Raw genomic sequence first — 23,518 nt, 5'->3', positions numbered from 1 at the left:
CTTCTCCACAGTAGTAGCTGAACTATTTACTTCCCTGTGGCAGTCATGAGCCAAATAATCATCCATACTGAGCTTGATCAGTGCTCCCCTGCACAGCCAGGCAAAGGGACTTTATGAAGAAAGGCACCAGGAATTCTGAATAAAAATGAAATAGCATTCTTCTAAGCAAGTGTGGCAAAGGACACACTTTCAGACTGTAAAGGACAATTTTTAAACTGTGCCTCACATAACAAACCTAAGGAAATACATGCAGATACATTGAGGATCACCTCTCAAGATGTTATTTCCAGTTTAGCCATCAGTTAAAATGTGCAACACACTGACTTGCCTTTCATTTCTTTTTTCCCTTTTGTGATTTTAGCTGAGTAGAATCCTGGGCCCAAGGGGAAAGGACAGGAAAGCAGTGGAACACCGACTGCGGAGCTTCCATTTGTTCTCCTGAGTGAGTCTTGCTTACTTCTTTCTGGCTAGTGATATCTTTCCTTTATTCTTTAAGCAGCTGTCTTTTTGGAAAACCACTGTCAGAAAGAAAATCAGGCTGCTCAGGAGCCAGTCTCCAGTGGCCAAACTAAAATAAGGGGGTCGTTGTGGGGGGACCGGATCTTCTCTCCTTTGTGAGCTGCATCCATTTTATAATCCCAAAAAGTTATTACTAGGTTAGCATTGTGGTGGAAGCTGTGTACACTAGAGGATAAAGTGGAAGCGGTCCAATGAACCTGCTATACTCAAAACAGTTGATAGTATGTTGAAAACAAAGATGCAACATAGGCTGATGATGAGGGGCTGAGAATGGAAGACAAGTTAGGCTACCCAAAAACATGGTATATACTGCATAAACTAGCCAAAATTCTCATGCCCATTACCAGTGCCTCAGGAATGAGTAACCAAGTTTAGGAGCAACAGAACCCTTCCTAGCCACATTGTGAATTTCCCTAACTACCACCCAAGAGACTGGGCTAGTGAAGAAAAAAAGACCTTATGTACAGCACCTTCTGTATTCCCCTACCAATATCTTCACTCCCATTTGAACTTCTCATCTTCTCCACCCTTCCTTGGTATATAACCCAGTAAGGTCTCTTGCCTTTCTCAGCCTGATAAAGCACTTACCACGGGAGATGATTTTGGCAAAGGATCATGACTCTCCTTGATAGCAGAGGGAGTCTCCACTAAAAGACCTTTAATCCCTCCAAGAATCCCACTGGGCATTCTGCCTTGGAGGTACTAACTTTCCAGTTTAAGTGGGTAGACTTTAGGGGACAAAGCAGTTCTAGGACTTAGGTTAAGTCACAACAACCCAGTGGCAGCATTAGAGAACCCAGAGGTCCAGAGCCCAACCTGCTTTGTACTTAAGTAAATTGTTCTATGTAGTGCTTTTTTTTTTTTTTTTTTTTTTTGAGTTTTCTCTGTCCAGGAAAGGAGAAAAAACAAAGGGGGGGGAGAGGGAAATGCCACACACACAATAAGGTGGCAGAGAAGTTGGCACTGCCACTGTCTAAGGAGTCTCAGAATATTTCACCAAGTATTCCAGGATAACTAGTAGCTAAACATGTGATGAATGAGATTTCCTTGCCCACTCTCCCTAACGAGACTCTGAGCACCGTCCAATAGAGCCATCTGCAATGATAGAACTGTTTTGTATCAGTGTTGTCCAAGTACAGTAGCCACTGGTCACATGAAGCTATTGAGCATCTAAAATGTGTCTAGTGTAAGGAACTAAATTTTTAGTTTTATTTAATACTAATTTAAATTTAAATAGCCATGTGTGGCTAGTAGCTACCATATTGGACAATGCCACTGCTTTGGATCTTCTCTTCAGCCAAACAAAACTAATGACTAATGGGGAAAAGAAGCTGTAGTTTTTCCACAGTGGAATCCCAGCTGTAAAGAAATGCTATGACTTTTTTTTTTTTTAATGTAATGAAAAAGTCTCTGTTGCTGTTTCCATTCCAGCTAAACTTAGGGTCTGCATGCTAATAAAGCTTCCTGCAGAGAAAAAAAACCTAAATGGAGATTCTCCTAGAAAATGTTTGTCCAGGAGTCCTGATGACTCTGATGAGGTGTTTCTGTCCCTCTGTAAATATAGACACTTGTATATACATTCTCTAGAAAGAAAAATGTATGGGTGTGAAGGACTTTTAAAATGCTACTGGACAGGCCGGGCATAGTGGCTCACGCCTGTAATTCCAGCACTTTGGGAGGCCCAGGTGGGCAGATCACTTGAGGTCAGGAGTTCGAGACCAGCCTGGCCAACATGGCAAAACCCCGTCTCTACTAAAAATACAAAAAATTAGCCGGGTGTGTTTGCGCATGCCTGTAATCCCACGTACTCTGGAAGCTGAGGCACGAAAATCCCTTGAACCCAGGAAGCAGAGGTTGCAGTGAGCTGAGATCACACCACTGCACTCCAGCCTGGGCAACAGAGCAAGACTGTCTCAAAAAAAAATTAAAAATGCCACTGAACAAACAGGAACTAAAAGTTATATGGTCAACATTTCTACGCTCATTTCCTAAGTCTGGGGGCAGAGGATTGTGCCCAGGAAATGACTATTAGAAAAACCAGGGAACTTCCTCTAATCAATCCTTTATTGAGTAGTTCTGGTATTTCATGGCTCTAAGTATAATAGTTCTGGCATTCAGAGTTGTATATTTGGTTTCCTTCTGATGATAAAAGGACCTCACATCACTCAGTTTTTATTCTATTTATGTCAAGAGAAAAAACTTCCAGCAAACCAAATGAAAAGCAAGACACATCAGCATCTAAAGAATTTCCATATTTATTTTACATAATTTTACCGTACACATCTCATGCCAACACACAGGAGGCATATACAAACAAACGCACCAGCTTCTGTTTTCCAAAGTCACATGGCAATAAATAAGGATGGGTGGGTCCTTTTTTTTTTTTTTTTTCTCCCAGGAAACGAGACTTCATTTCTCTTTAACTGTACAAAATTTACATTGTGAAGGATGAGGGCAACGATCCAGAGCTGAGGGGATCTGGGGCTTTGAGGTCTGACTGCAAGCTCAGAGCAACTTCTGGAATCCCGCAGCCCTGAACCTGCTTGTTTGGCTGAACACAGTCCTCAAGTGGGAAAGTTGGTGTGATTCTTGCCTCTTGGTGGGCAACAGATGAGAGTGGGGGTGTCCTTCCTCTGTTCACCTGTGCTCTGCCTCCCTAAGCAAAGGAATGCTTGGTGCACCTCCCAAACCTGCAGCTGTCTCCTCACCGGAGCTAGCAGCGTGAAACTGTGCTTTTAGTGTGGTCCTACCAAGCAGAGTGTGGATGGGATGACTTTGCTGAGCTCTCTCTTTTTGGCTCCAGTCACTCACTGTGTTTAGAACAGTTGGAGCAACTACTGCAAAAAGGGCCAATTGACCAATCCAAGAAAGAGAGAGCCAGTGATGTGCTTTTTATTTAGCTTTCAGCATGCCCAGAGCCCTTCAGCAGCAGGCAATAAAACAAAACTCATTTCCGCTTAATTGAATTTTTCTTCATCTCACGGTTTCCAATTTTTAAAGTGCAATGTTTAAAAATGAGCCTCCTCAGGCCTTCCAGACCCTGCTGGCTGGGGAGGTATGATTATTTTCATGGTTATAACCAAGTTGTGAGTCGTGGCATGTGGGAGTGTAGGTGCAGAGAGTGGACTGTCATACAACACACAGCCTTTGCTCATCAGAAGCCTTGAGCCCCCTCCTGTAAAGAGGCAGTTGGAAATCACCAGCTTGAGCTTCTGAGATAGATAGGAATGTCTTGTTTTACAGATTTCTTACACTTCCTTGCAAAGTGAGCTTCATGATGAAGATCTAGTGGCCCAATTATCTTACTAGGTTTCATGCTTTACACTGGCCCCCCAAAAGTTTAAGGACACTGCCAAATGCTTTTCTTGTGTCTTAATTTTTTCCTCTTTCCCTGATGTTTCCCAGTATTCATTTGCAGGAACAGTGTTATCAGTGATAGTTGATCTTTATTTTACATTATATTCATAACTGTCAAATGAGACAAGAAAGAGAAAGCACAAAGAGTGACAGGAATTTGCCTGAGGTTGCACAGCAAGTCCTTGAAGGGCCAAGAACCTGACTCCCAACACTGATTTACCCATTGGGCCAGCTTCTTAGCCCTTAAATCTGGTATTTCCTCCATGGTTTCATTATGTTCCAACAAACAGAGATTCCTCCATAGCCCCTCAGTTTCCATTTTGCTTATACCAGTTACCACTGGAACTTGGGGTTTTAACTAATTTGCTCCTGGATTCAAGAGCTTCCTACTCTAAAGTCGACCAGCCAGGCACTGCAGATAATGGTTGCGTCTAGAAGGTCTCATTTCATTTTTAAAATTCATCCATGTCATTTTAGCGAGGGGGGAAACAGCTATCATGTAGCACCTTATACCCCATAATAGACTTGCAAGCAATAGAGGAGTGCCTCTAAGAGAAGCTAAAGGTAATGATTGCCTGGCTTTTCTCCATTTCCAAACCCCAGAGGAGTTTTGTCATGCAATGGCTCATTAGTGGCACCAGCCCACCCATAATGCTAACCCCACCTGCAGGGATATCGATTTAAAATCTTAGACCTACTGTGGCTGTGCTTCTAAACAGGCAGCAATGTTTGCTGCTTTCTGGGGAGGTGGCTCTGGAAAACAAAGCTCTCCTGGTTTTCAGGCCAGTGCTCTCAAGGGTTTTTCCAGCTACCCAGCCCTACTGATGCCAAAGAACTATTGACTTCGTCAACTGCTCACTGAGTTCCTCAAGAGATTTATTATATTAGTATAAATGAGGAAGGCCTCTCCTTCCACTGTTGAACTGGGAATTAGTATGATTAACTTACAGAAACAAAAACTGGTCAACTTACAGTGATCTTAAACAGTGCTACACAGAGGAGGATGCCCCCCCACCGCCTTTAAAAAGCCTGCTCTCCCCCACACTATACTCACCAAAAACTTCAAGGGCCTCTGAAATCCCATGAGTTGCTAAGCCAAATAGTCAACCTGCAACAGTGATCTGGGTGGGCAGATTTTCAACTGGTTCATTGCCCAGCAGAGCCTTTTCTCCTGTGTATTTTAAGCAGCCTGCTAAGAAGGGTGTATTTAAAAAGCCATCCTCCAAAAAGACGACTGCATTTTCCTTTGCTCACATGGCATTTGTGTCTTCCTCCCCACCCCAATGTTCACAATTGGAGAATTCCCAGTAGCACAGAATTGGCTAGGCTTAACACACCATCATCCATAAACATGGAACCTCGAGAAGTGTCTGTGTTTGCAGACTCCTCAAGCAAAAATCATGACCAGCACACCAAAAAATGAGGGTACACTATAAAATTGGTCAGAGAAGAGGTGGCCCAAAGGCTGATCCTGGAATTTACTGTTTTAAAGAACTTAATTAATTGAACTTAGTTTAGTTCTGGAAAAGGGCTTACAAAAGATGAAGCAGTCCAAGAGGAACTGTGTATTCTTCCTTTAGGTTGCCTGACATGCCTAAATCTTTGCAGTCCTCAAAAGGTGACCAACCATTTGTAGAAGGAAGGGTCCTTAGGGTCTCTGGCCCCATCACTTCATGTGATTGATTGATAGAAAGGCAATGCCTTCTCACCCTTTCCTACTCTGCTGATCTCATTTAAGAGAATGGGAGGCCAGAAGAAGCAAACCACAGCTTCCCAGAGGGACAGGAATAAATTCCAGCTGGCTAAATTCCAGTTTGCACATGGAGAGCTTCCTGATGGTAGATAGATAGGTGCACAAGGTGGGTGGGAGCTGCAGCACCATTCAGGACAGCGTTTCCCACAGCAGTGCAGTCTGTCGCAGGAGTGGCAACTCGTAAAGCGGGGGTTGGCCTTGCCCTGGCCTCAGGCTTAGTGATGTGCTACTGCAAATCTGCACAACAGGGAGTCCCTGCACCACCACTGGCCAGAGAGCTCTGGCTTTCTGACCATGGGACTCCAGCCCAAGGCATGGCAGGTGTCCAGCCAGCAATCCAGAGAGATGCAGCCCAAGGACCACTTAGAACCCTTTGAACAATTTTAGGGCTGCTCCCTATTCTTCCCAACCAAGGTAGGCCAAAAAAAAATTGCTAGTTCCTGGAAATGACGAAAACTGTCCTCCAATTGAGTCAGCTAGGACAGCAGAGAAAGCTTTCATTATTAAGGGGGCAGAGGGGTAGACTTGCAAGCTCATCTAAACCAACTCCTTCAAAACAGACTCCAAATATTTCACCCTACAAGGGATGGGGAACTCTGGAAGACTGGCATCAGCCGATATGGCTGAACAGACTGCAGGTTTGGAATCCAAATGTGTCTATAAATGTTCACTGATTGTCATTTTGTTCTTCCCACATTTTAGTTTTGCTCATTTTATAGCCCACAGCCTGTCTTGTGGAATAAATGATACAAGCAATTGAAGAAGGCACACTGTGCACCAAGGGGACAACTCAGGCAGTCTGCAGTGGTGGTCCAGGACTACTCAGCTCAGCCTCAGTCACCTGCAATGAAAACCACCTCTTGCCATCAGAGTCAATGATATAGATGGGACTTAAAAACCAAAACAAACGCATATTCTCTGGTTTGTAGGAAAGAATTCGTATCTTCACAGCAAAAATAAAAAAGGAGGGGGCATGTTTTTAATATCAAACTAGCTATCAAAGTGTTCACTGACCTTTAATAACTGATCTTTTCATTTTGAAATATAGGGTTCAATAAGGATGGTCCAGAAATCACTTTTATTTTACTCAAGGGCTGTGAGGCCTCTACCTCAGGAATCTCGGTTCTGATGAGAGCAGTGTTTTGGGAGGCATTGTGTGAGACACACCAGTTGGAGCAAAGTTCCCAAAGGCCAAGGGGGCCTATCACAGTCACCTTGTGCTACCAAAGCACTGAGCAGCCAAGCCCCTAAGCAGAACAGGAGGGGAGAAACGCAACAAGCCAGTGTCCCTAGAGCTCTAGGCCATTACCCTCTGTGCTGTGTTCTGAGATGAGGCTGCTCTCCCACTGCTTCCCCAGGAAAACAACGCCCTAGTGTGGTCTCACAGCCTTCTAGGAATCAGTGGAGGACTTCCATTGAAAATAATGGAAATTCACATTGGCGTACTTTTGATCCTTAAAAGGCAAGTCTCTTTTGATCCTTGAAGATATTCTCTCAAGCCAGGAGGGCAGGTAGGGTGGGGAGGAGAGAAGTTTAAAAAGGAGGATGATCCATTTCATCGAGCCAAGAGGCTGGGCTAGTTGGAAAGTCGGGATAGCCTACACTGCTTCCTGTGGAGATGTCAGAGGTGGGTCCCCCAGCCATGGCTCTCAGCGTCTGGCTTACTCCCTGCCCTGCATGCGCAATGATGCCCAAATTACTGTCCACCGTGTAATCCAGCCCATTGAGCAAAGGAGCGTGGGATGGCAGGGACGATATGGAGGATGGAGACTGGGGGATTCCATAGGGGCTCCCATCCCTCAAGTCCTGATAGGATTGTCCTGTCCCGTCCATGGAGAAGCTCCCATTCATTAACTGTCCGCCTGTAACGTCCCCCACGTTGCCATAAATCCTATTGGTGTGGCCAAGTTCTGAGAGAATTTGATCCTCTGTGGACAAAAGAACGGAGATTTATTGTCAGCTGCCAGGACTCTGATGGTCCCCTGCTCTTCACAACCTAGGAACACACGTGACCAGGAAAGACGCCCAAGAATGGCAGCTGCCTTGCAGCCAGGCATGGGTCAGACACACCAGTATGGCAGTCTGACATCCAGAGGCCAACCCAGGCCAAGGAGAAAAACAAGAAACACCTGCAAAGACAATTCCCAGGTCCCAGAAGGATGGACAAATGTTTGGTGAGCTCGTTGGTCCCTTGTGGCTCGTGTACTAATACTCTGGCTACACTGAGGAGGATGAATGCCTAAGACTGGGTGAGTCAGATGTCTCCACATCACAAATGGAAACTACATGCTGACAAGATTTACCCTGAAAGCTTTCAAGCTGAGAAAGGGCTTGGTTTAGTTGGTTGGGAAGCAAGCAGGCCCATATGGTCAGGGAAGCTGAGGACCACTCTAAGATATCTGTACAAAATCCTTCTGGTCTATCTGGAAGAGAGGTTCAATATCAAAGGACTTGGTTTCTGTCTGTATTCAATAAGCTCTTCACTGGGGACAAAGAATTGACTTGATTAAGGCAAATGAACCTTCTTTTTTCTTGAAGAATTTAATTAAGGGGATCTAATGGAATCTTTGCCACTTGAAAGAATTCATCTCTCCAACAAAGGTGAGCAGTTTTAGTCTTTGAGTAATTATTCCCAGAGAAACCAATGATAGGTCAGCCCAGGGACCCACCTGCACCCAACAGAAATGAGCTTAACAATCCAGTATGTTCTAGGTGTTGACTTCAACAGCCCAGATGAGATTAAGTGACTTTCCCAATCCTGCCAAGAAGCCTAGAAGGTGAGTATTAGTCCCATGAGCTGTCCCCAAGGCCTCATGGCCCCTGTGTTCTCAGAGGAGCCTGCCCTCTAGGGCTCAGCTGACCTCTGGACTGAACTACAGTCCTCCCAGGGCATCGTGGTCCTGGCAGGCGACTTGTTCCATCCTCTGTCCCACAAACTTCCTTTTCTATTTCCACCTGGGCCTATGCACCAATCCCTAAATAAGGCCTCCCCAGACTAGACTTCAACACTCCATCCCTTCTGAGGCCTGCCCCCCATTCCCCTTATGAAAAAACATGGTGGGGGGAGCTCATGCTCTTTAAAGGGAGCAGGAAGATGAAGCCTCCACTCCACTGTCAAATGGCCATGAGTTAGCCTTTTGCCTATACCTGTCATCCCGAATGACCAGGGCCCTCTGCGGGAGCCACAGGCTCCCTGTGGGGACCATCATGCCTTCCAGGTATACAAATGTGCCAGGCTTTCCCCAAACACACCCACAGTTGGTTGTGTTCATTGATCCCCACAACCCAGTGAGATGGGCAAAGATGTGGTATTCCTCTTGGGAATACTGGGGCTCAAGAGAAGCGAATCGATTTGGCAGGGCCGCCCTGGAAACCAGGCCTTTGATCGCCAGTTGAGTACTCTTCCCTTTCCCCCCTCCACAGAAGACCTTCCACATTTGAGAACTCAGTACCTGAGAACAGTTATGATTCTTTGCAAACAACCTGAGGATTCACAACATGCAGTAATTTACAATTTTGCTGATGCATGAATTTGAACATAGCGCATGCTGCAAAGCTTGTGTGCAGGGGACAGAATGAAGTGAGTGGTGGGGGAAGGGATTTCGGAAGTGAAGCCAGTTCCCCATCTCACATGCACTCACAGTACTGATTTCCCAGGAAAAAGCCTGCGGAGCGTGTCCTCCCCACCACCGGGACTGGAGGAAGGGGTGGCTCTAGGGGACTATGGGAGTAGGCCAGTGTCCCAGCAAAGGGGACAAAGATGGGAGAGGGGCTAGGGGCACAAGGCTGGGACCCCATCATCTGTTCATAGCTGTGTGGGCTGATGAGGGAGGCCCCAGTCAGCAGGAGGGGAGGGGAGGCCTTTGGGGCCACAGGACGGGGTCTGGCCCATCCCAGCTTCCAGACCTCAGCAATCTTGTTTCCTACTCCTGTCCCACGGTAAAGGGCCACTACCATTTCCCCCACCCTTCACTGCAAGTCTCAAGGAAGCGCCTGTGTTCAGGAAGGAGTTGCCAAGGCCTCGAGAAAGATCCCTCCTGAGTGCCAGGGATTACAGGTTCCCAGGGGGCTTTCCTAAGGCCTCGGCCTGGCCCCTCCAGCCCTGCTCACCTCGGAAGCTCAGCTCACTGTCACTAACCCCACAGTCCTCTGCAGAGCTCTCCTTCTCCTGCTTGCTGCCGCCCCGGCTCCTCTTGACGCTCTTATAGAACTGCCCCCAGCGGTGCCGTCCTGCGTCCTTCTTCAGGCGTTTCTCTTTGGCCCTTCTGTTCTGAAACCAAACCTGCCACACAAGCACAAGGGACACACTCAGGGGGCGTCCACCACAAACCCAAAGCCCCCAGGACCCCCAAGGAGAGCGGCTGGAAGCAGACTGGAGCACAGGTCTGGGAGTGCGATGCGTCCCGCCCCCTCTCCCCAGGTGGGCCTCAGAACTCTGTCTTCAGTTCTCGCAAAAGCCCTGGGGTCAGGCCCTGAGCCCAACCACCCGTGAGCTGATGTCACTCAGGACACCTTCCACCCCTGCCCCTGGCCTGGGATCCCCGGAGGGCACAGGAGTGCCGGCATCTCACCTGTACGACCCTCATGTCCAGGCCTGTCTCTGAGGACAGCTGCTCCCTCACGTGCCGGGCAGGCTTGGGGGAGTTCTTGTATGCATTCTTTAATGTCTCCAGCTGCTTGGCTGTGATGGTGGTCCGGGGCCGCTTAGCTCCAGCCTCTGAGTCATCTGCAAGGAAAAACCACTGCTTACTGGCTTCGGCCTATATGCAGCAGCTGTGCCTCCTCCCACACCCTCCTTCCATCCTTTCTGCACCTAAGCCTGCCTGCTGTAGGCAGGACAGTGCGAGGCACAGGGGACATTAGAGTGGAGAGGTCCCCGCTCTCATGGCACCAACTCCTGCACCACAGGCCTTTCCAAGCCACTGAAAAGTGAGGACAGCAGTCCTTTCTCCACTCAGCTCCCTGCCTCTCCCCTCCCCTGCCAGCCCAGCTGCACAGAAGTCTCATTAGATTGAATGAATGAATGTACCCAATTCCACACATGTCCCTGTCATGACAGACACTCTGCTCTCACATCCTCATGAGTTCTTGCCAGAGCTGTGAAGGTGAACAGCCAGGTTGAAGTCTGTGTTCAAAGCCACCCCGGATGCCCTCCCCTCTGTCTCATCGGGAGTCTCCCATTTCCCCACAGCCATGTCACCTTTGCCCTGGCGTTGCTGGGCTCACAGCCAGGGGTGAGCTTGCACACCCAACAGTGTCTAAGCAGGTTTCTAAACTATGGGTCAGAACCCACTCGTGGGCTGTAAAATCAACTTAGTGGATCAAAACTAAAAGAGGAAATCAGATGAAGAGAATGGAATGGCAAGATCATTTCATTAAACTTCAGTTTTTATTGTATGAATATGTGTACTGAGATGAAATGTAAAATGAGTTTTACTGTGGATTGTAGTCAAAATTTTATGAGAAAACTAGTCTAAGGAATGTTCTGGGCAACACACTGATCAACACAAAGTCCTCGACAGATTTTGAGTGAACAAGCTCAAGTTCCTGTTAGTTAAAGTCTGGTTTGTTCCATTCAGAGTCAGGTACAGAGAGGCGCGTGGGTGTGTTCGGAAGCACAGGTGAATGTAAAGGTTTGTTTCCTCTCCCAGCACTTAGGCTTACTGCCCTTTTCTCCACCGTGCCCCTGGAGGACACAAAGAATAAAGTCAGCAGCTGGCCTGGGCAGCTCTGCTCTCTGTGCTTGCTCACCTGTGTACCCCGGAAAGTGTCTCTGTGACATTCCTGACTTCCTCTCTGTCTTTTCTCCTTTCTTTCCATTCAAGAAAACCCTCTCAGAAACAATAATAGCCAACATGTTTTAGCCCCTACCATGTGCTGGTGTTGACTAAGGACTTTATATGCATTCAGTCCTCACAATCTACAAGGCTCTCCCTGGAGTCAGCAGACCTGGCTTCAATGTTCTTGATGAGTGAGTGACTTGGGCCAGTAACTCACTTCACCCTTGGAAGTCCAGAGGGCAACACGGCCTGCCCTGGTCTTGGGAGGCACTAGAGGAATGAAGCAGCTGTGCAGCCAGGACATGCATGCACACAGCGAGGGGGGACACACCCGTGCCTTCCCTTCTCCTCGGGCTGTTTTCTTCTCTCACGTGGCCACTGTCATCCCGGAACTACTGTGGCCCAACTCCCTCCCAGAAGCCCTGAACCCGAAGGGTAGGGATTCCGGAGCCCCTGCCGCAGAGACTACACTACTTAGAGACTCATTCCAAAAGACAAAGGGGAACCTCCAAAATGCCTTCCTTTTCATTCTGAGGAGTCTGTCCCTTCTGTGCATATTTATAGTCTACACGGGAGTGTCTGATGCAACTTTGAATTATGCAAATGGGAAATAGTGCACTTGGATACAATCTTTATGTTAAAAAATGTGAAATAATGCAATCACCAAAAATGTTTTAATTCCTCGAGAATCACTTAATTTCAAAATAGCTTAGCCTACGGAATTATAAATTCTTTTCACCACAGCCCGATGGCAGCGCCACTGGGATAGACCTGTCATCCTGGTTGGTGGCCCGCTGGTTCGGCACTGCTACTCACACGCACAGGATTTTCTTCTTGCAATGATGGGAACTAATATGCTGTTATTTTAACATTCACTGTTATTATAATTTAAAATCTTTTTTATATCCTATAACAATGTCATCCAAGTATTCATTAAGTAGCAGTGGCAGTGCTCGTGCTGAAAAATGTACCCAAAAATCAATAACTTTGGTACGGAAGTTAAATGTGATAAAACGCTATGAGGAAGGCCAAGGGAGCCCATGATACCCTGGGCTGTTAATTTAGGAGAGAGCGTTCTGCAAGGTATTCAAGACAATGCTGAGAAAATAAAAAGTAGCATTAAGGCAAAGATATACTTCACTGGTTATGGATTTATGTGCTCTCAGAATATACCACCCCACACACACACTCTACATTAATTCCTATGGGAAAATTAGCCTTAAAATATGTTAGTTTTGAATGATGCAGGGTCTCCTAGAACTTGTCCCTGGCATAAAACACAACCTCATTATATTGAAAATGCAAATATCCAGGGAGACGGAACAAGTGAACAAAATCATTCACACTAAGATGCAAGTAACTGCTCTGAGATCCTTTGTTTAGCTAATGGGAGGGAACTGTAAGCCTGCAGGAGGGCTGAGAGTAGCAAGGAGGAATTAAAACAACCTGAAAAGACAGCCAAGCATTCTGCAGTGGACAGAAGTCCCTGCTGCTCCAAGGATCACCAATTGCCCAGGACAGAGGAGCCCTGCCTTGCTCACAGCCGGGGTGGGGTCAGGAAAGGACCCGGGGAACAGGCCAGTAATACTGTGTAACATTCAGCTGCTTTAAAACCTCAAGCACACCTCACCTCCCTGTTTGCACTTCTCTTCCACGTCGGTCTCACTCTTATTTCATATCCCATTTCACAAGCCTCATCCTATTTAAACCTCAGGAAAACAGCCCTACGTGGCAGATGCTATGATCCCCCATAGACAGCTGAGAAGCCGAGGGTCAGCCACTTCTACAACTTGCCAGGAGACCTCCCTGTGGTGGGGGATGCCCAGCCAGCTTCTGACAGCAAGTCCAGCATCTTCCCCTCATCCTGCAGAGGTCTGCTGTGGTGCAAATATTCCTCGATAAAACTGTGAGCACCACAATGTCATTCCCACCTCCCCGGCCAGATTCTGATCAATCTACATTTGTTTCTCTTGTCTCTCGAACCACCCACAACGTCAGGAGATGCTGAGCTGAGAGTGCTCAGAGTCCAAATGAGGCCTCTGATGAGAACCAGCTGCAGGCCGGGGAGGTCGTGCCATCTTAGTATCTCTGATGAACGGCACCAGACTTCCAAAGGTGTCTTGGTATCTGTGAGTCCATCTGCTGTGATGGTTCATCCCTGACAAGGGATCTCCCATGACATCACAATTGACTTCAAGGCAGTAGCATGGAGTGAGTTTTAAGAAACCAGAGCAGATTAGTACATGCAGGCAAAGAGCCTTGGGATGGGTTGGTCTCTGGAGGAAGGAGGTCAAAGGCCTCTGTCCACCCTGAAAGGCCAGAGCTGTGGGGGTGGTGGGAGGGAAGGTCCTCAAAGAGACAGGAAGCCCTGCCCACTCCTGCCATTGACCAAAGCCAAACCCAGCTCCAGCTGGCTCACCTAAAGGGCCTTATGAATCCCCTCTGCTTCCTCACCACCACAATCCCCCTATTTTGTACTGTGTTCATTGAACAAAAAACCAGTTTCTCCATTATTGGTGAGATCTGTATAACGTGTGTTGGCCCAGAAAAGATCTAAAAGGAGATACATAAAATTGTTGTTGCTTAATTTTTTTCTCATCAAGCCCAGAGCTGTCAACAAGAGCCATTTTTGCACAGTAACACCCTGAGTTGCTCAAAATTCTAGTCAAAGGCCAAGGAACTTGATGTTTTGTGTGTTCACACATCTGAGATTATCATGTTGGGTTTGGCCAAATCCCAAATTCAGAGCCAGGGCCTTAGCCCGCGACCATGTGGGTGCATCTGGGAGTAAGAAGCCAGAGGTAGGGCTGCAGGAATCAAAGTGTCCGGCTTGGCTTTGTGAGGGGAGCATGGGGAATGTGTTGTTCCGGACTCTACCCTGGAAAGTCCCCAGGCTGCCCAGAGCATGGCATGTAGGGCGAGAGCCGCTGCTGCCAGGCCAAGCTAGGCCTTTCCAGGGGTGGCTGCTAAATGCAGGACCTGACTTCAGCCTCCACCATGCAGAGCTCCTGCTGCCACCATGGGCAGTGGCCCTGCAGTGGTTGTGAAGGGGTGGGGGGAGCTATATTGAAGTGGGTGGGGGGAGCTATATTGAGGTGGGTGGAGGGAGCTATATTGAAGTGGGTGGAGGGAGCTATATTGAAGTGGGTGGAGGGAGCTATATTGCTGAGATGGAGCCTCCCTGAATCTGGCATGTGGTGTCCTGCCTCGCACTCACTGGGCACTTGCTGCAGAAACACCAGGAGCCCCTGCCCTAGAGGAGCCCACAGTCTGAGAGGCGAACAGAACACAATTAACAGAAATACAAGATGTATGAAGTGTGCAGAGGCCAGTGCTGGGCTCTCACCGACGGCCTCTGAGGCAGGGGCTGCGGAGAGGTCCACGTGCACCCTGATGTGCAAAACTAAGCGGCAGCCCCACGTGTCCAATACAGACCAAGCTCCCAGCCACCCCTCAGCACCCCAGCCTCCACCCAGGGGAGGAGGCCGCGACCATGGTAACAACCACCTTCTTGGCTGCTTCTGAGCCTACCACGGAGACAGGCAGGCCCTCAGGAACCATGGCTGGATGAACAATTCCATGAAGCCGGCGAGTGCTAATGGCCGGGGAGGTGTTCAGCATTAACTCTCAGTGTGGAGATCCGGGATGCTTCTCAGAGGTGGCAGTGCATGAGTAGGGCTCTGAGGGACGGGCAGGTGGGACGCCAGGAGAAGGGCACCTCAGGCAGAGGGCGTGGCCCGAACAAAGGCTGGAGAGGGGACCGTGCAGGGCCATGCCGCTTACCGTTCTGCTTGGCCGTCTCGTAGTCTTCCTTGCACACCAGCCGCCCGTCCTCCAGGAGGTAGAACTCATCCCCCGTGGCCAGCTGCCGGTTGCAGATGATGCAAGCAAAGCAGTGCAGGTGGTAGACAAAGTCCTGGGCCTTGCGGACCACCTGGGTCGGGGGGATACCCTGCTGGCAGGCTGTGCATTTTGTGCCGAAGCGCCTGTCAGGGCAGCAGGAAAGGATTAGGGCACACAGGGAGCGAGGGATCTGGCTTCCCCCAACTTCCTGGAGCAGCCTCCCACCTACCCCACCACTCCGGGACTCCATGAGCCTCACCCCCCAGCCACCCAGAGCTTGCCGTCTGGTCCTCTCTGCCTCTATCTAGCTTCATTGCTTTGTGCCCGGGACTCTTCAACCACCAAAGAAGGGACTAATGAGAACTAGAGTCTCCCTCAGGAACCTTTTCCAAAGCTGATGCCCCCGGATTCCAGCTGCCCGATTAACACCCATCAATTCACAGAGGGAGCAGGTGGACTTTCTAAGTCCCGCAAAGCAGGCTGTCTCCCCCTCCACCTCCCAGCTTCCTCACCCTTATGGTTGATCCCAGAGGACAGCCTCACAGGGAACTGTATGTGCCACAGACTGTGTGTATAAAGCACCCAGCAACACCTTTTCACACACTCCCAGGGAGGAGGCCCTGCCTGGCCAGGGGACAGCACGCTGCGGAGAAAATGCTCTTTGTCAGCAGAGCAAGGCTCTCCTAACAGCTGTTCTCTCTTCTTTGCCTCCATTTCTCCCCTCACCTCCATTCTGCACACACAAAGCTCTCCAAGCCTGCCTCCATCCCCTTCCTATGCACGCACGGCCTGGGGCTTGGTGGCTTGGGAAGGGCCCAGGAAGCTGCACTTTTCAGCCCCTACAGCATTCGGGACAAGGAGTCTGCAGATTGCAGTTTGGAAAATGCTGCTTCAGACGTCTCCTTGGTCAGCACCTTTCCAGAACAACACCGAGGCAAGAGGAAACCACCCGCTGCCACCAAGGCAGCTTCTACGAAGGAAGCCACCCCCTGCCAAGGCCGGGAAGGAAGGAGAAATTGACACATTGAAAGTATCGTCCAGTGGGGTTGTTTCTGCTCCCTTTCCCCATTCTGGTCATAGAGATCAACAGAAGCATGCCGGCGGTCACAGGAGACGAGGGAAATCTGGGGGCCGACAGGGACGGAGGGTGCGTGGCTGCAGGCGAGCCTTCCCCGCTTCAGGAGGGAGGCGGGAGGCATTGGGAAAGCAAGGGCAGAGTTTAAAACAGCAATCAACCTAATTATTCATGACATTTCACACAGCAGAACTTTATCTTCTTCAGGATGAAAGACTTCGCCTAATGGATCTGGGGAAGGTTTGATTTTAATGGTCCTTTTAACTAATGCTTATAGGCAGCCTGATTTCCCCTGAAAGGACAGTACATATTTCATCCACATTAATACCAAATAAATTAATTATGGTCATGGCTATCATGATGAATCCCAGATTAATGCAGAATGATGGGTCTCTTACGCAGTAATGATACCTGCTGAGGGGGCTGAGGGGGCTATGGGGACCTGGAACAGGCATGGCCAGCAGCAGCCTCAAACGCCCCCCACCAGGGACATGGCATCCCAGAGAAAAGTGGGGTTCTTTAAGTTTGCATGGGTAATCCCGAAAGACCCAGAGTGTACTTCAGGGAACACTCTTCTGAGATGGGTATAAGAAGGGTGTTGGGGTGTGAAGGGACAAGAGGTGGTGGCTTGGGAGGACGCCAGGCTTCTGAATTCCTGGAATGCCTCTTGGTTTTCAGAGAGATGGGGCCCATTTAGAGCAGGAGTTCTCTGCCTGAGGGTCAGGAATAGGCCTGTAAACCACCTGCTAAGTTGTTCAAAATTGTGCCTCAGGAGGGGACCTGGGCTTTCATCAGATTCTTAAGGGGATTCAGGACCCAGGAAAGTAGAGTTAATATTTGTTGAATAAATAAATCAGCAGATAAAGCACCATACTTGCAGAGGATGTGCACGGAGATGGCCGAATCTGAGGAGGGAGAACAAAGCATACAGTCGGCTCTGGACAGTTCTGGACCTCCCAGAACACAGGTGAGAACCAGGTCCTCCACAACTGCTGTGTAACCACATCACCTGGATCAAAGAGGAAGGCTGGCAGGCACCCACCTCTACTGTGTGTGTGTGTGTGTGTGTACAACAAAGAGAAAAGAAGCCTACACACGTGTTACTAGAGAGTGTTTTCAAAAGGCCTATACATTTAATATCCAATCCTGGCCAATTTGCAAAGCAGGTACTAAAATGAAACAAGGCACCGGGTGTGGCGGCTCACGCCTGTCATCCCAGCACTTTGGGAGGCTGAGGCAGGAGGATCACTTGAGCCCAGCCTGGGCAACATGGTGAATCCCTGCCTCTACAAAAAATACAAAAAATTAGCCGGGTGTGGTGGTGTGCACCTGTAGTCCCAGCTGCCTGGGAGGCTGAGATGGGAAGATCACCTGAGCCCAGGGAGGTTGAGGCTACAGTGAGCCGAGATCATGCCACTGCGCTCCAGCCTGGGCAACAGAGCAAGACCCTGTCTCTAAATTAATTAATTAAAATGAAACAAGGCTTTCATCATGCTTGTTGCAAACCCTCCCAATAAACCACCCAAATTTGGAGAATGTGTCCTAACCAGAGATCCAAGGAGAGGAGGGCTGAGAGGAGACCCCGGAACAGAGGGAAGACCCTTCAGCACCCTCCTCCATAGGGGCCACACTCTCTCCCACTAAAAAGCAGGCAGGGGCTTTCAGTCACCGGAGGCCCAGTTGACACCAGCGCACCAGAGACATGAAAGATAACGGAGGTATAAATTTAATCTACATACCGACAGTGATTCATGCATGAGGGTGGCAAGTGCACAAGAAAAATGAAAAATAAATGGACTTCCCCACCAGCGTTTTTTAGCAATTGAAGCAATTTTCCTGATTGTGGGATTTATACCGAAGGGAAGTGGAAGTGGCTTCTCATTACCTTTTCCCCTGGAGCACAGCCAGCAGGACCCTCGCCGAGGGAGCCGCATGCACCTCCTTGGCCCACAAGGCTCCCCCGGCCCAGCCCAGCCCTGCAGGTCACCCTCCACCCCATCTCCAGTCAGAGCCAGTGGATCTAGGATACAGGGCATCCTACAGGGGTGTGTCTGTGATGGAGACACTGTCCCCATTCCCAGATCTTAGAATAGCCAGAGTCACAGGTGAGAAGGCCAAAGCCTGGCAGGTCACATGACTTGTCCTGCAACAGGCAATAATGAGACACACAGTCATGCCTAGAATTCCCTGGCCCCACACGAGGTAAAACTGTGAACCCGGCTGCTACACAGAGAACCAGCAGTCTAACCAACATGACCAAATATGAAGGACGCTGGGGGTGAAGAGGGAAAGGCTGGACTCCAGCCAAGGAAGAGGGCTCCCAAGGGCTTTTCCAGGCAGCACCCCTTAACACCTATCACCGGGTACCCACGCGGGGGCACCAAGGGCACTGGCCTCACCTTTCAGGAAGATAAGCCTGCTGCCCAGTCCTGCTAGCCAGGCCTCTGGGGACAACCAGTCCCCCCCCGGGAGAGCAGCTGGAGCTGATCCAAAACCACAGAGAAAATGCAAGGAAGGACTTGCTAATGGCTCATATTATTTTCCTCCTCTAACCAGCACCACTGGAAATTCTCTTATCCCTGCCCGGCACATAGTAGGCAAGCCACAAAGACCCAATGAATGAATGAATGAATGAGCGAACGAACGAACTGCTTCTTAAAACATGTGCCTGAGTAGTCAGGGGAGGCTTGGCTCTCCATAATGGCAGCTCTTTTCTTTCTTTTTTTTTCAAGTTTGGTATTAACTTTGTTCTATTTTTGGTCTAATTTTAAGTACATAAAGGTTTATTTCCACAGGCCTCAGAAAATGGGTAGAAATCACAGGACAATCTCTCTTCCCACCAAAAAAAGTTGCATATTTTGGTGTTTATCCTAGAGGGAAAAAACTGAAATTTACATTAGCACTGCTGTGCAAGATTCTTACATAAATCAAGACCTCAAACCAGCCTGCAGTGGAGGTTTTAGTCTTCTGTTCAGGCACTTGGACAGAAGCCATAGGTGATGAGCATGACAGGGAAAAGGAGGCAGTGAAGACAGGTGACAGGCACCTAGCAGGGAAGGAGGCTTCAGGAATGCCAGGCTCCTTGGAATGGGGCGCTGGTTTCCCTTTTTTTTTTTTTTTTCCTTTTAAAGTCGTCTCTGTAGGAAGGTGCCGGGCAGGGATCCCAGAGAAAGAAAGGTCCAAGACTCCTTTACGTGCCCTGGATGAAGGGCACTGCTACAGCAGCTCGTACCAGAGACTCTCCTGTCTCATGGTTGAGGCAGACTCAGGACAGAATAGAGAATCAAAGGAATGCTTATAGGAAGCCATTTTGCATGGAATGCTAGATGGCCAAGCCTCAGCCTTTGGTCCAGTGCAACCCTTGCCTCACTTGTCAACAGTGAAAAATTAGTTTGGTTAGAGGAACCATCTAGAAACACACCAGCTTCTGCTACCTTCATGTTCATTGTTAGAAAAAGATTCACCAGTGTGGACATTCTGAGCTGTTAATTCCTGGGACTGTTTTCTTCCCAATGGACTGTTTGTTGGTAGGATAACCCCCAAAAGGTCAAAGCTAAAATGCATCATCAGTCCTGGTCGGCAGTTCCTTAAGAATGGACTGGTGGCGTGAGCGAGCTGACATGGACAAACTGCACCTTCCTGCAGATGATCAACTGACCTGCTACCCCACCCCAAATCTCAGCCTGAGGTATATTTCAGTGAAGGCAGGTAGCTGTGCTTCTCAGAGCAGAGAAGCAGTTTTAAGCTCTTTTCTTTAGGGGTGAGGGGATCTCACTCGGTTTCCCGGGCTGGAGTGCAGTGCCACAATCATAGCTCACCGCACTCGAACTGCCAGTCTTCCTACCTTGGCCTCCTGAGCAGCTATGATCACAGGCACACGCCACCATGCCCAGCTCATTTTTTAAGACATTTTTTGTAGTGATTGGGTCTTGCTATGTTGCCGAGGCTGGCCTCGAATTCCTGGTCTCAAGCGATCCTCCCACCTTGGCCCCCAAAGCACTGGAATTACAGGTGTGAGCCACTGTGCCCAACCAAAAGCTTTTCTAAGAAGGGCATTAAGTCCCAGGTTGAAATGAGGCTCATGGTTTACTAAACCACAAGACTTTACATCCCACTTGCTGTCGCCATCACACTGCCTCCATGACTATCTCCTGAGCTCCTAGCCTGAAAGGTGGGCACTGTGACACATTTTAACAGATAAGAACTGGGGCTCAGAGAGGTGAGGTGCTGACCCCTAGCTCCCACGGGCAACGAGCGAGAGAACCGGGGTTTGCAGTCGGTGCTTCTGACACAACACAGTGGGCATGCGGCGGGCATCAAGGGCAGCAAACCCAGCCTTGGTGCCCTGACCTAGGCTGCAGCTCGAGGAGAGGGCCTGTCCCCCTCATGCAACTCTGAGCCCCCTGCATGAGGCTGCCAGCCCTGCAGTGCTGGGGTGGCCGGGGGAGCCCTCACCCCCCGGTGTGTTAACCCCAACACACGTAACTGGCCCACTGTCCACCTTCCACATCCTCTGGCTGGCCCAGGTGTGGGCAGAGAAGAGCTGAGACTTCTCAGCTGACTCTCACGGGCCACTCTTGACCCCAGGAGAGGACCAGGTCTTGTGTGCCGGGTCCCAGCCTCTGCACCTGAGCTCCTGCTGCTGTTGATTTGTCCACCCCTGCTGCTCCCGACCACCTGGCTGGGCTGCTCACCAGTGCAGGACAGGCTTGAGGGTCTGGACCCTGTAGAAAGGGGGCAGCAGGCAGGTCCTGCAGGCACCGAGCCTTCTAGAACCAGGGGCGCATAAATCCTACACCATGGCTGTCTGGCACATTCCTGATGATGAGTTCCAACCTCTGAGCAGACCCATATGACGTACCACAAGTGGGTCACTGAGACACTGGTGATAAAGGCAACTGCCATTCTCCTAGCACCAACCTGTGTCCTGCGCAGAGTGGGCCCTGCACATGTGATCTCATCTGACCCTCACCTCCAGCCCTCAGCCCGATGCCCTGGCACTCACCCCGTGGCCGCACTGCCACCCTGCTCCATTTGCTTTCTTCCTGGGTGACTTTAGCTCAGGCTCACCCTCACTCCCACCACACCCTTGGTGACTGCAGTCCCCACCTAGACCATCCTTCCGGGCCGTCCCTCTCAATTCTTTGACCTCCTGAAGGCTGTGGCCTCCACCCTCCCTCCACCGCTCACTCCCCCAGACCTTGTTACCAGCAACTGCCACAGCTCCAGGGGTCACTTCCAACCCTCCCACCGTTGGACCCCGCCGTTCTTCCAGCTCCCCAGGGCACTGACTCACACAACCCAGGGACTGCCCTTCTCCCTGGGCTTGTCACTGTCCCTCGCTTCCCTCCTTCCTTACCCAGCAGACCCCAGGGCGATCCCACTTGTCCCTCCCCACACACCCTGGACCCTGCCCTCTCTCCATCCTGTGCCTGCCCTACCCCAGCACGGGCATCCACAGAGCCAGGAAAGCAACCCCTGCCCACCGGACTGATGGTGCCTCGGGGGCTGGGAGTCAGAATGCACCTCCCACCCGCTCCCCCACTGAGCCCCAGGCTCAGCTGCTGGCGCCCTCCCATTTCCCATGGAAGAGGGAAGCCCGGCTTGGACCCTCCCCACCTCCCACTGTGCCATCCACTCGCACACCCGGGGCCCCAGCCCCTGCCTGCCACCCACAGGTGAACCACGCGCCTCCACCAGACACAGCTCATTCCTTCTCACCTAATGAGACTCCCAGCAACCATCCCCTTTACCTTCTGTGTTATTAGCTTCCCCTCTGCTGGCTCCTTCCATCCATGTACAGGCATACTGTGATCCCTGCCTGCCTCCCTTCTCTACCGCCCACTCCCTGCACCCTTCAGGGCAGTGCCCCACTCACCCAGAGCTGTGCTGCAGCCCAGCGGTCAGCTCCCCTCTCCCCGGGGCCTCTCGAGCCTCCCGACACACCTGCTCGCCGCCTCGTACACTGTGCTCTCCGGCCTCTGCTCCTGCTCCTCCTCCTCCCATACCTCTTCTCTGCCCACCCTGCTCCCCTGGGGATCTCACCTCCAGCCCAGACCCCTGGGCTCCAGACTGGGGTTCCACTGCCTCCTCAACACATGGATTTGGAGTCCAAAACCAAACTCTTACCAACACGCCCCGCACCCTCTGCTCCTCCCATAGCCCTTCCCATCTCAGACCACTGTAACTTCATTCTTCCCACGGCTCAGGCCAAAACCTTTCGGCATCCATCCCCATCTGATCTGTCAGCAAATCCTGTTGACTCTACTCAGAATAATAATAATAATAATAATTATTATTATTATTATTATTATTATCATTTATTATTATTATTATTTGGAGAGAGGGTCTCACTCTGTTGCCCAGACTGGAGTGCAGTGGTGCAATCACAGCTCACTGCAAGCTTGAATTCCTGGGCTCAAGAGATCCTCCCGCCTCAGCCTCCTGCGTAGGTGAGACAATAGACGTGAACTACCACGCCCGGCTTCTACTCAAAATTATACCATGTTGGGGACCACTTCTCACACCCGCACTGCCCTCCCTAGCTTGGGCTGCCATCAGCCGGCACCTACAGCTGCCTCCTAACAGTCTTCCGGCCTCCGCCCATGCCCCCACAGGCGCTTCTGCACATGGTCGCCACAGTGGGCCTAAGTCGCACCCTCGCCCTCCCCTGCTCAAACCTTCCAGTGGCTTCCACCTCACTCAGGGTCAAAGCCACAGGCCCCCTAACGGCCTCCAAGGCACTATGGCATCCCAGCCCCATCGCCTTTCCACGCTCCCTCCTCCACTGCCCAGTCCACTCCGCCTCGTCCTGGGGCCCGGGCACTGCTTCCCTGCTGGCACACTCTCCCCCCAGGTACCTGCATTTCCTGCAGGAATGCTCACTCCTGCATTTCCTGCAGTGGTCCCCTGAAATGTCACCTGCTCAGGAGGACACCCCTGGACCCTTCCCCTCAGCACTTCCTTCCCTGCTCCATAGCACTCATCTCAGTAGATATGCTGTGCACTTATTTCTTGCTGACCATCTTTCCCCCTCTCTAGAAGGCAAGTTCTACAACAGCAGGGTCTTTATCCATCTTGTTCACTACTGAATCCAGCGCCCAGCGCGGGGCCGGGCCCAGGATATGTGCTCAGTGCATGTATGATGAATAAATCAGTGAGTGACCCAGTGCTGCGGAATGCTTGAAGGCC

General features: G+C 50.2%; 2 protein-coding genes across 4 annotated transcripts in view; one reads left to right on the top strand and one right to left on the bottom strand.

Moving 5' to 3' along the window:
* ACBD6 (acyl-CoA binding domain containing 6) overlaps window positions 1-12,540 on the top strand; it is a 236,353-nt gene extending 223,813 nt beyond the window's left edge. Inside the window, exons 8-9 of one of the 3 annotated variants that reach the window (XR_010117664.1) lie at window positions 362-442; window positions 6,349-12,540. Coding sequence is in view for 1 of the 3 variants with exons in the window: in XM_063627554.1 (XP_063483624.1) it covers window positions 362-369 (8 nt within the window). In the remaining 2 variants the exon portion in view is untranslated. Of the gene's footprint in view, window positions 1-361 lie in introns of all 3 variants that reach the window. The other 2 variants (XR_010117663.1, XM_063627554.1) reach the window with 2 other exon arrangements.
* The window catches only part of LHX4 (LIM homeobox 4), a 43,831-nt gene continuing 27,475 nt past the window's right edge, over window positions 7,163-23,518 (bottom strand). The window contains exons 3-6 of the mRNA XM_055255274.1: window positions 15,193-15,395; window positions 10,201-10,355; window positions 9,740-9,911; window positions 7,163-7,557 (exon numbers count right to left, since the gene is read on the bottom strand). Coding sequence (XP_055111249.1) covers window positions 7,163-7,557; window positions 9,740-9,911; window positions 10,201-10,355; window positions 15,193-15,395 — 925 coding nt within the window. The remainder of the gene's footprint in view (window positions 7,558-9,739; window positions 9,912-10,200; window positions 10,356-15,192; window positions 15,396-23,518) is intronic.

The sequence above is a fragment of the Symphalangus syndactylus genome, chromosome 12, assembly GCF_028878055.3.
Source record: "Symphalangus syndactylus isolate Jambi chromosome 12, NHGRI_mSymSyn1-v2.1_pri, whole genome shotgun sequence".
Classification (NCBI taxonomy): Eukaryota; Metazoa; Chordata; class Mammalia; order Primates; family Hylobatidae; genus Symphalangus; species Symphalangus syndactylus.
This window is presented reverse-complemented; position numbering and strand designations above follow the sequence as displayed.